Raw genomic sequence first — 13218 nt, forward strand, 5'->3', positions numbered from 1 at the left:
TTATTCAAATTTTATCTTAATTATGAAATTTATATCTTTAGTTGATGGATTATCTGTGCTTGTTATTCATTAAATCAATGTGGATGAGTTGACTAATGAGAAAGATGCATAGGTTTAATAAATAAAATCGTCTTCCTTGCATTACATTTGAATATTCCTATAGAGTTTGGGACGATTAATACTTGAGCCATGTTATGTTTGAGATTGTGAGTTATGATGGCACCATGGATGCATTTGGGTGTTTGCATTTTTTGTTTTACAGTGCATGACATGAAAGTTCAACAAAGCAAAGAGAGAGCAACAAAATAAGAGGGGCAGCACAGGGCAGGGTGGGGGAAGGGGGGGCGGAATCATGCATTTTACAATCCCTATTGTCGCCCCATTTATAGATGCGCATGTTTCCTCCTTGGGTTCTTTCTTATGGCCTCCTTAAAGAATTAATTATGATTTTTATATTGAGAATCCTTTGAAACATAGTCTTAAGTAACTAAGAAATAGCAACAAGGACAAAATGTTCACACATATCTTAATGTGACTTATCTAGGCATTAAGTAACCGACAAAAAGTAAAAGAAAAATTATAGAAAAGCAAAAATATCCTAGTACTTGCAAGCCTCATCTTCTCGAATTTGTTTCTTATACCATGTTAGTCTATAAGAGATATGAGGGCATATTGTTATTTGATGTTTTCTCTCGTATCCTAGTGATGTGTTGAAATTTTACACTTTGACATTGAGTGTCTATGTTACATTGATTATTGAAAAATCGTATTACCTTATTATTAACTATGAGTGGGCATATTTTTTTATATTTCTCTTACACAATCATGAATTGTTGAGATTTGATAAAAAATGTATATATGTGGAAAATAATGATAGAAGGAGATCCATTAGTGGCGCAAAACAATATATTTTCTCTTAAAGATGGTTCTTACATATAACCATTGCTATATAGCATGCATGCATCCATGTGTATGTACGTACCTACATATGTATGTATGTATGTATGTATGCATGCATGCATGCATGTAGGTATGTATGTGTGTACATCTCTGTGTGTGTGTGTGTGTGTGTGTGTGTGTGTGTGTAAGTGCTTTACATGCATTGACGTTTTTAGACCCATGTTTTCCATGCTTAAGGATGGTTAAAGTAAACTTCAAACACTAGTTTGCACTATGGTAGATGATACATTTTGATGGGAACCAGTGCCAGCACTTGAGTTAGCATTAGTTCTGTTTCATACTAGATTACAATTCAATTTAGAACCATGTAATCCCCTTGGATGGATTATAGAATTTTATCTTAGTTATGAACCCCAATGGATGGATTATCCTTGCTTCCATTAAACCTATATGGATGAATTGACTAATGAGAAAGATGCATCAGTATATGAAACAAAACCCTTTCCATGAGTTACATTTTGAAATATTCCTATAGAATTTTGGCCATGGCTAATTGAGGTAGTTCATGTTTGAGATTGTAACTTATGATGGCACCATGGATGCATTTGGGCCTTTCTTTTTCCCTTTTCAAGTGCATGACGTGAAATCTCCACAAAGCAATGAGAGAGCAATAAAAAGAGAGGGGCTGCATGGGGTGGCCCAAAGGGTTTGCAAGGGGGGCACAATCATGTATTTTACAACCCCTCTTCTTCCATTTATACATATGCATGTTCACTCCTAGGTTTCTCTCTAATGGTCTCCCCTAAAGAATCAATTTTGATTTTCATTGTGAGAAGCGTTCCGAACATAGTCTTGAAGTAACCAACAAAATGTAAGGACAAAATATACTTCACATACCATAGAAAACATATTTGTATCTCACATATCGTGATGTGATTTTTCTAGGCATAAAGTAACCTACAAAAAGTAAAAGAAAAATGATAAAAAAGCAACACTACCCTACTCCTTCCTAGCCTCACCTTCTCGAGTTTTCTTCTTATACCAATTCATATTGATTTAAAAGAGATATGAGGGCATATTGTTATTTCATTTTTTCTATCATATATCATTGATGTGTTGAAATTTGACGATTTGACATCGAGTGATTAATGAAAATTCATGTTAATTTTATACGAACTATGTGGGCATATTATTTCAAGCCTCTCTTATACAATAATTAATTGTTGCAATTTGTCACAAAGCATTTATTGAGATTCAAAACCATCTATACATGGACAATAATGATAGAAGGAGACCCATAAGTGGAACAAAAAATATTCTTCTCTTTTTAAGATGGTGCGTAAGCTTGTGTCTACTCTTGGCTTCCTAGACAATTTGATACTATATTTGTTGTCTATGGAATTCTGGCTTTCCCTCTCATGGTGTTGGTATACTAAGGGTTGTTGAAGTAGGCCTTCTAACATAAAGTAATAAAATTATATTGTGAATTGACCAAAATGCACCTCAATCTCTTCACTCTCCACTATGATATGGTGATTCCACTTTTTGGGCATATCATTGATTATGGCCAAGGTAAGCACGCTTGAATTAAATAATGCACTTGTTGGGTGGCTTGGTTTTGTGTGATTTGTTGATTCAATCAAAGCTCAAAATATCATGACGTATTATGTGTCATACAAGAATTCAATAAAGATAATGAAACTTGGCTAACATGAAGCATGTTATAAATTATAATCACAAAGAACTATCCTTTGTACGTAGTCAAATCCATGATTCAAAGCATACCCAACTCACAAACAACCAATCACAATGCTCCGGCTTAGGCAAACCCACTCTTTATGATGTTAAATAAAAAGAAGCATCTCCCTCAATAAAACTACTGTATTGAACATTTTGTAGTATGACAAAAGGTAAAGGAACCATACCATCACAATGCTGAGGCTTAATCAAACCGAGTCTTTGTGCATCTTAAATTAAAGGAAACATCTCCCTCAAGATATGTAATCTACTGAGCCTTCAATAACGAGACCAAAAATCAAGGCATCGTCTAGTCAAAAATGGCAGGGGTCTATTTGTCATGACGAAACAATGGCACCTAGCCTTCTACTAGGTAGGTACAAGGACTGTAAATGGACGTGGGTAGTAAGCACCACATAGTGCAAGAACCTCATGCATATAAGGTCCTTGAGTGCTAGGAGTTAGGGTTGTCTTGTTGCCATAGAAATTTATGTTTGTAGAGTGCAGCCAAAAGTGCTACTTGTACTTTGAATACTGGTTTTGTTAAGTAATAGAAGAACTTGATTTCCAATTTTTTGTGTATACACTCTTCTCATTGCTTTTAGTTTAGTTAGTGCCCCTTTCTCTCCCACAACGTGTCATTCTACACCATGCTCATTCGCTATGAAGTAAACCATCGCCTGGTCATTCAAAAATGGTAATCTACGCCTGATACCCCAAGCAAAAGTGAGGGACAAACTCATGATAGGTCAAAACACCACAATTTGGGCATCAATAGTATCTATCTATCTACATCTACATCTATATCTATATCATCTACATGTATATCTATCTATGTACACACACATACACACATTTTTTGGGTGTAATTTACACACACACACACACACATACACACACACACACACCCCACACACACACACACACACACACACACACACACACACACAAAGGAGGTATTGTATATAATCTTGAGAATAAACTGAAGGCACATTTCTTAGGTACTTTTGTACTTTGGACTCCACAACTCCAAGATTGTTTTATGAATGTGGTTGCATGGGTGGCATTGAAGGTGGGCCAGTGGTTAGCTTCCTATGTGATTTGTAATGAGAAGAGTTTCCTTCTATGAGTACTTTTCATTCTGACATTTTTAGATCCATATTTTCCATGCTTGGGGATAGTTATATTAAACTTTAAACACCAATTAGCACTAGGGGCCAGGGCACACGATACATTTTAATGGGAACTAGTGCCTTCCCTTCAGCTAGCACTAGTTCTATTTCATGCTAGAGCAAAATCCCCTTTAGAACCATGTAATGTATCTTAGTTATGAAATGTATATCCCGAATGGATGGACTATTGGATTCTATCTTAGTTATGAAATTTCATATCCCAGTTATCCCCAATGGATGGATTGTTGAATTTTATCCTAGTTATTAGAGATTGAATTTTTCTTAGCTTTGAAATTTCATATCTCGATTATCCTCACTTGCTATCCATTAAATCCATGTGGATGGGTTGATTAATGGGAAGATGCATTAGTATGTGAAGCAAAGTCTTCTTCATTGTGTTACATTTTGAAGTATTGCTATAGAATTGGGGACCATGGCTAATTGAGGCATTTCACATTGTTGTAAGTTTGCTTTTTCCTTTTATAGTGCATGCCATGAAAGCTTGGCAAAGCAATGAGATAGCAATAGAAAGAGAAGGGCAACATGGGACGGGGTAGGGGGTGGGGCAATCGTTCATTTTATGATTCCTTCCTCTCCTATCCATTTATACATACACATGTGCGGCGCTCCTTGGGCCTTTTCTTATTCCCTCCTCTAAAGAATTAATTGTGATGTCCATTTTGAGACTCCTTTGAACATAGTCTTGAGGTAACCAACAAAAAGTAAGGACAAAATGTACTTCACACGCCATAGAAAATATTTTTGTATCTCACATATCTTGATGTGATTTTTCTAGGCATAAAGTAACCTACAAAAAAGTAAGAGAGATTATAAAAAAGCAACAATACCCTACTCATTGCTATCCTCACCTTCTTAGAGTCTCTTTCTTATACCAATTTATGTTAATTTAAAAGAGGTATGAGGGCATATTGTTATTTTGTGTTTTCTCTCGTATATTAGTGATGTCTATCTTATATTGATTATTAAAAATTACGTTAATTTATGTGGACTATGGGGCATATTGTTTCATGTTTCTTTTATACAATGGTGAATTGTTGAGATTTGACACGAAACCTTTGTTGAGATTCAAGAACATCTATACATGGACAATAATGATAGAATGAGACCAAATTTTTTTGTCTCTTATGACTTGATGGTTCTTAACCTTGTCCCTAGTCTTTGCTTCTTAGAGAGTTTTATACTATGTTTGTTGCATGTGGAATCTTGCCTTCCCCCCAACATGGCGTTAGTATAGTAACGGTTGTCAAAGTAGGCCCATTAAGATAGACGTAATGAAAAGAATATTGAGAATTGACCAAACTCACCTCACTCTCTGTGATATGGTAGTTAATTGGTTTTACATTTTGGGCATATTCATTGTTTAAGGCAAAGGCAAGCACGCCTCAATGAAATAATGCACTTGCTAGGTGGCTTGGGTTTGTGTGATTTGCTGGTTCAATCGAAGCTTGAAATACCATGAGGAATCATGTGGCATAGAAGAATACAATAAACATAATGGAACTTGACTAACATGAAGCATGTTATAAGTTAAAGTCACAAAGCACTATCCTTTCCACGTAGTCAAATCCATGATTCTATGCATGCCCAAATCGGGAATGACCAATGACAATGATCAAGCTTAATCACTCCCAGTCTTTGTCACATATTAAATAAAAAGGAGCATCTCCCTTAAAACACACTAATCTAGCAAGCATTTTGTGGTAGGACAAATAATGAAGGCAATGTCTTCTGCCAAATCACAAATTACCAATCACAATGCTCAACCTTAGTCAATCCCACTCTTTGTGCATGTTAAATTAAAGGAAACATCTCCCTCAAACAACGTTATCTCGTAAGCCCAATAAGAAGACGAAAAATCGAGGCATCGTTTTCACCATCACCTTTTATGGCAAATAAACTACTCCACTAAGGCTTAACTAGGACACAAGATCAACAAAAGTTAATGGGATAAGGGCTTTGGCCTTTTTGTGATCTTATGAAAAGTACATGCACAATTGGAATCGTGTGTCTAATGGAAACATGCATGTTGAAGGCACAACTAGAGAGGCACAAGTGGGAGCATCTGCGCATTGACTCAAATGGAAGGGCGTACATGTAGAGGAGGACTAGTAAGTCCCGTGGGGTCAAATAAAAGGTTGTCATTGGTAAGCTGGTGGGCCAACCACAAACTATGGTGCTTGTGTGTGTGAAAGCAAGCCACAGCAGGCGAGGTAGGGTGAGGCGAGACGGCTAAAATCGTCGACTTTTTACTGATATGGATAGTCAAATTTCGGTTTAGAAGTTCAGATTTACCAATGTGATTGCCATTCAATAGGAAAAGGATTGCATGAGCTTGTGTTATATAATGCGGGGTTGGGGGAGGTGGAGGCTGAGGTGGACGACACGTGGAAGGCAGGGAGGAACAAAAACAGCGGGACTTGAGCAAACAACCAAAAACAAAAAAGAGATAAAAACATACACACACACAACCTTCTTTCATTCAATTCATTCCATTCGCTCCTGCCTTCCCCTTCCCTTCCATTCACAGATTGATTTCGATTTCCGTTTCCCATTTTCCATTTTCACAGATTCATCCCTTCGCCATCGCTCTCCCCCTTCTTATCAATCACACATTTCGTACCTTTCCATCCCCCCGCGCCGGAAATCTCAGTGCCCCTTCCATCTTCGCCTGCTCTCCAATTGGCCTTTCCTCACGGAAGAATTAAGGTGAGACGCCGTCTTCCGAATTTCCATCCTTGCAGCATCACTGATATTCAAACTCCTCCCAATCGCAGTTCCAAGAGATACACACACAGCAGGAATTACGGTTTGCGAGAGGAAGAACACGTATCTTTCATTCGGTCGCCGACGTGTCTCGCTCTTGCTGCTCGCAGTCTGAAATGCGGGATGAAAGCTCCAAATCCAGTTCATGTCTAATCCTGGACGATTTTGCGATCGTGACGGAATACAAGAAGACGTATGGAAGCCCCAGGTTGGTTCCCGCAAGGACGCCATGATGGGAGAACAGAATATGATGGATACGCCACAGGGCGCGGACGACGACAGAGAACCATTTTCGTTGAGTAATTGTCGGACATTGGGACGGAATGAAGCGTTGTATCCTTCAAGTAAGCTGCTCCATTTCGTCACCAGAAGGAGAAGCTCCCCCTTCACAAAGTCTTTGCCAGATTTCACGTTCAGAAGATCGTCGAGGACCTACGCGTTGTCCAGGCCAAGAATAGTCGGCTGATTAAGTTGTCAACAGTGGACTACAGAGCTGCAAACCCAAAGTTTACAAATCTAGCATTCCTTAAGGTTGTAACAGTGGTCTGGACAATATCTTCTTCTCTCCTTTAGCATGTTGCGTGCGTAGGGAGAATTCTTACATCCTTCTGCTTAATATCAGGCTTGAAAGATGCCAACTCATCATCTTCCAAGGTATCAATAGTGCTATCGATCTCTTTGGCAGTCGGAGTGTGTTTTTGTTTCTTTATCAATGTTTGAATATAGTTTCCAATCAACGTTTGAATTTAATAGTATCGCTGCAGATTGTTCAATAGGGCATTTAAGAAATCCAAAGGAGATGGCATTTTCCACGACGATGCTTCGGATAGCTCGTTCTTTGGTAGTAATAGCCAGCTTAAGCGAGACCTTACCGATACATGCTATGCTTGCACAAGAAAGGAACTTCCGCGCTTTCATTCAGTGAGCTGTGAACAAAATCATCCACTTTTTTGGGAAGTCAACGCAGGTTCTTCGCTTTGTCCTGTCCACAGTCCAAATTGCAACGGACAGAGTCAAACTTTCAACAAGACCAGCAGAAAGAAATCATGCAGTAGATGGATGTTTGGTGCAGTACAAGATCCTCGAAGGAAATCTATACAGACAATTAATCAATGGTTTCTACTTTTACGTTGTGTTACATTAGCAATAGATCCACTTTTCTTCCAGGTAGTCTCAGTGACTCCTCAGTATTCTTGTGTCTACTTGGAAGGAACGTTAGCCATATTGGTGACGAGTCTGCGCACTGCAAGTGACGCAATGCACTTACTGCACATGGGCCTACAGTTGAAGTTGGCTTACGTCTCCAAAGAGTCTCTGGTAATCGGTCGTGGTAACCTTGTATGGGATGCTCGCAAAATTGCACTTCATTATCTCCGTCCTGGTGGAGGTTTTTGGTTAGATTTATTTGTGATTCTGCCTGTACCTCAGGTAAGACATTCACGTGTTGCATTTGTTATTTTCCAATCCCAAGTAATGAAAGAGAATGGTGCAAGCTTTTCTACTATATCTTTTTGGACTATGGAACTCTATGTGCGACAGGCATCTTGAGCATTCTGAATGCACAAGTTGGGGTGAGAGTTGCCATGGTTGTATGTGAGAGTGTCATTCTGGGGTGAGAGTTGCCATGGTTGTATGTGAGAGTCTTAACTGTAAATTCTTCCTGTATTGCAGGTTGTGGTTTGGGTGGTAGTACCACATATGATAACTGACGGACGTGTTTCATCAGTAATGACAGTGCTGCTGTTAAGTTTTCTTTTTCAATACATACCAAAAATTTATCATTTGATCAGTCTTGGACGACGCATGAGACATGTCACTGGCTACGTCTTTGGCACAGTTTGGTGGGGATTTGCATTGAACTTGGCGGCATATCTCCTTGCAGCTCATGTAAGTGCAATAGAACTTCTTTTGTGCTTTAACTGTGGTTTTTTGCTTTAGAATGATGTTATTCCAAAGGGCATAAATTGTGAAGACTAGTGTGATCATATAAAAAGCAAAGTCTCAAGGTCTCAAGGTTGATCTTAATTCTTGGAAAGCCAACTAGGGCTTTGAATAGAAAATAAGGCCTTGCTTCTAAAACTGTGTAAGGGGATTCCCACATATTGCTGTCTGCCTGGCCCTTTATTATAAAGGGAAGATGGCCTCCTAGAATTCACCGCTGACAGACCTTTCAGAGCTTTAAACGGAGCAGCGTATCTGATTGTTTTCAAAGTCCTCGTTGCTCTCTTTTTAGAACATACTACTTAATTTGATTTGTCCATGCATGCATTTGTATTCCTCGAACTCATCATTCCGAGTGTAATCATTAAAACTTGGCTCAGCTCTGTGTGGTCACCTTGTCCTACACTGTGTGTGGTTTGTCTTAGCATGCAGAAATTGTCTTCAACTTCACCATTCTGTGGGGTATCCACAGATAAGTTACAGTCTAGAATGCAAAATTTTCATACTTAAATGTTCTAATGTCAAAGGTTAACAGTGTAAAGTGTTTGGTCCCCTGTTATCCTAATAATTCACAAGAATTTAACTACCGTGAAATTGAACAACAAGAAAGTAAATGGAAAAGGAAAACACAAGCATTATTTCACATAGCCTTCAAGAGTGGGATGGGTTAGTAGTATTGACACTTTCTCAAGACTGGGTGTGAATGAGGCCCACTCATTCTTCGTTACTTGTTATACTTTGATGCAGTTTCTTGTGAAGGAAGAATCTGGTTTCAGACATTGAAGATGATTCTAGAAACCCCATCATCTAAGGCACAAACAATTATGGCTCAGATGATAGAAGTGGCCTGCAGGTGGGATTCACTGCGTTAGACTAAAGTTGTCCCTAGGCCCATGGTAGACATTGAAACTATATATCCCGTAGGAAGTATTTAATATAACCACTAAAAGTACTCTATATTTTGAATATAGACAACAAAAACTCTGTAGATTCTAGGATGTCTCTAAGAGGCTGTGGGAGAAGGTAGGAGATGTGAGGAAAGGTAAGGTGGAAGCCACTTGCAACTCAAGGACCTTCCCTAATGTGGGAGATGGCAAGGCATTCATTCACACAATGGCAGGGTGGAGAATAGTGCTAGCTGCTTTCTGGTATCTGACCTTGCAGGTTTACATGAGTTTTAACAATGGCATCAAAACTTAGCAAAATCATTTGCAACTGATGGATGGATGGCATGATGACTCCGTGAGAGAGAATTTGACTAGTTTGATTATTTTGAGAAACCAATGAGATTGTGGCAGCCATTTATGTATTGACCCGTTCGTGAAGCACCTGCGCACCCAATAGTTATCTAGAATCTACTGCGGGGTCCACAAGAGCATCATTTTGTGCTACTAAGGGCTACTTGCAACGTCCATCTCCAACTAGTACGATAACAACTGAACCCCCAGCTCAGTCCCGTGGACCAAGTCCACTTTTCCAAGGTCCGGTTCACCCTGTGTAATTAGATAAGCGCATGGCCAATTTGTAAGAACGTTCCGAGAATTAACTCTTCAAACCTTACAAACCCCGGTCGAATTTCAATTCGCTAGCACGAAAGTCTACCTTCCACAATGAGTTAAGCATTTCAGGTCGCCCTCTAGGATGACTCGCTCTTGGAAGCACAGTGTTAGCAAAGGCGACACTCAAACCAGCAAAACAATTTGGTGTGTCTGAAGACAACAAGCTGAAGCATATATCTAGATGAATCCGGAACATGCCCAAACTCATCCTCCAAACACACATAGTGCAGTTTCAATATCATGGTAGTCACTCATAAGGTTGAAAACCATAAAGTCCATCACAACAAGCTGAAGCAAGTCATCAAAGGATTGGCCTCTAGCATTCGCTTCTCAGTACCGAATTTCGAACCGCTCACCTATGAGCGTGCGCTTACCCTCCCTCAGAATTATGAAATGATCAAGTCCCAATAGGTCGAGACAGGTGCTAAAGCCCCACAACAGCCCTCAAACCCAACAGGTAAAGGCCCACAACAGAAGGACAATGGAACCAATGAAACCGGCCTCTAATCCCTTAGAGGGCAGTGGAACTAAACCTTTAATCACTTCAGCACTTATTTACAGCTCACAAAGCATATATCACAACCATTAACCATTGCATGATCACCATTAAAAAGGGATGGAGGCTGGAATGCCTCTGCTCAACAAACATAGACAAGTGCACCCGATTGGCCCCAAACACCGTGGCGCCCCTTTCGGTATTTCTTTATATTTCACATTGCATCTGGGAGACCTTCCCTGCAACTGAGCACGCAACCCCAATTCACTGAGCCTTCGCAAGGCTTTCAAGCATAGAACACCATCACATAAGTGCACTTAACCCATAGGCTCAACCCAAAGGCATTCTCTTTTCCAAGTGCAATTCCATTGGCTGTCCAGATGCAATCACACTGCACCCCAGCTGCACTCTCTTTGAGTGGTTTCCAAATGGCATTCACAAAGCTTTTCAAAGCTCCAAAATAAAATCAGCACAGTACCCAACCAAAGAATGACTCATGTAGCACTGCCTAGGTACCTGTGAACCAAGAAAGAGGCGGCACACAAGGCCAACTAATAGCTTATGGCAAAAAGAAATTGCAACAGCAAAATCACAACTCACCAAGCCCTGAAAACTCGAACCAAGTCCTCAATCGCCAAGAGGACATAGTAGCCAATGCCCAATTGCATTCTCAGCCAAAGAGGAGTGCAAAGGCATGAAGAAAGAGCATTTACAAGAGCCGACCAACAAGAATTTCACTGAAAAATGCGAAAAGAAGCACTTCTGTTGTGAAGAAATGGGAGTTCTTGGGCTCAAAAGAAGCGTGCTTCAGAGAGGAATGCATTGAGAAGGTTTTGGAGAAGTTTCATCGCCAGAAAGTCCTCCAAAACTGAGAAGAACCAGTCAACCAGCGCATGGGACCACTCGAAATTCAACATAAAGCTGTAGCTTTGCAAGAGGAGAGGCCCAGGAGGCTGTAGAAGCAAAAAGGTCCAGAAAAAGCCACTTTTGCAAATTTGACCAGCAAAAGAAGTGCTCAGCTTTGCCCGTTCTACCAAACGCACGGAGGGAAAAGCATATCAGTGTGAAGGGGAGGCAGAGGGGAAGCCATCGGCCCAAATAGAAGTCGAGGAATCCAAACGGGTGAGGAGTTATGAAGAAAAACGGAATTCAGCTGAAGGAGGCTGAAAAACCAGTCCAAAATCTCAACAAAGGGAGAAGATGAGAGAGAAAACCACACATGTGAAGTTTAGAAAGCCCAGGAAGGTCTAGGAATGGCAAAGGAGCATGTAGAAGGCACTAGAGCCACCTTGAACTCTAGGGGGGCCACTGAAGGTACATGGCCCTCTAGGGGACCCATTAAAAATGCCACATCATCATTTTCCAACAACCACTCTTTTAATTCCTTGGAATGCCTTTGGGCCTAGGGATTAATTACGCTTATGTGCTAAGCACCATGCCGCGTTTAATTACACATTATTAAGCCCACACTTGGACTTTTAAAACCAAAGTTGTCACGGTCTTGTAGTACATTAAAGTACTTAGAATTTCACGCCCTCGTGACACCTTACCTCACGATGGACCATGTTATGCTTCAGCACCCGCCTGGTTCTTTTTTTCGCTAGAGAGTAGAGATAGCAGGCAGGCAAGACCAGTGCAGGATATGCAGGACCATTGGACACTTTACCAGAGATTGCCCCAGGAAGAAGAAAAGGCCCAAGAAGCCCTCTGGTACAGCTACCGCCCCTCGGCCTCAACAAGGGGGTGGTACAGGTCCAGCACCTGCTCCTCGGCCTTGATAGGGTGGTCCTCCTCAGGATGGTGGTACAACTCCTACTCGCCAGAGTGCTTCTCATCAACTGAGCGCTCCTTTGGCACTGCCGCCTTTTGCCTCTGGTGCCTCACGACCTTCATAGGCACCCGTCGCATACCATTGGGTTCCGGTTCGTGTGTAAATTCCATCTTCAGTTCATGAGGATGCACTAGTTGACTCTACTTCAGCTCGGGCTGTCCCTCCAGTCTCACCTCACACAGTCTGAGACACTTCATCTTTGACCTCCTCCCCGGTTGCAGTTTCTCCCCTGGACCCAATGGTGCCAGACACTCTCCCCGAGGCAAGAGAGGTCTCCACGGCCGTGCAGACACAGGGTCATCTTGAGCAGTCCCCACTTCCTCCCTTGGATAGGGGGAAGGGGATGGTTTACACTATTGATCCTCTTCCCTCAGAAGGGATCCTTCGCATTCCGGTGTCTGGCCTGATTCACAAGAACTCATTTTCAGCTCTGGCAGATGCTTCAGATTTCCCAGAGGAGGAGTTTGTGCCCTCTACTTTTGGTGAGCGAGTGATTGGGTTTCCTGTTGATCGGGCTTCTTCGTCAGGTGGCAGAATTCTTTCCCCTGTTGATTTTCTGCCACTTGGTTCCATTCCTCGCTCCTCAAGCAGGTCGTCTTCCCCTATTGAGCGGTTTGTTTCCGCCACTAGGTCAAGTAAGGTGTTCCATTCTACATCCTCCTGTCAATGAGGATTGTTAGCTGGAACATACAGGGCCTAGGTGACGTCCCACATCGCCGCCGCAGACAGCTGATCTGGGATCAGCTTCATGCAGGTGTTATTGGGGGTTCCATTGATGTCTTATTTATTCAAGAGCAC

The 13218-nt window shown here is 41.1% G+C and overlaps 1 protein-coding gene across 1 annotated transcript in view; it reads left to right on the forward strand.

Annotated features, from left to right (window-relative positions):
• Window positions 1-6333: 6333 nt before the first annotated feature.
• LOC147895394 (cyclic nucleotide-gated ion channel 2-like) overlaps window positions 6334-13218 on the forward strand; it is a 72198-nt gene continuing 65313 nt past the window's right edge. Inside the window, exons 1-4 of the mRNA XM_087383574.1 lie at window positions 6334-6536; window positions 6704-7247; window positions 7358-8021; window positions 8265-8480. Of these exons, the coding sequence (XP_087239700.1) occupies window positions 7225-7247; window positions 7358-8021; window positions 8265-8480 (903 nt within the window). The 5' untranslated portion in view covers window positions 6334-6536; window positions 6704-7224. The remainder of the gene's footprint in view (window positions 6537-6703; window positions 7248-7357; window positions 8022-8264; window positions 8481-13218) is intronic.

The sequence above is a fragment of the Dipteris shenzhenensis genome, chromosome 13 (assembly GCF_047967505.1).
Source record: "Dipteris shenzhenensis isolate YYH24624 ecotype China chromosome 13, Dip_SZ_1.0, whole genome shotgun sequence".
NCBI lineage: Eukaryota > Viridiplantae > Streptophyta > Polypodiopsida > Gleicheniales > Dipteridaceae > Dipteris > Dipteris shenzhenensis.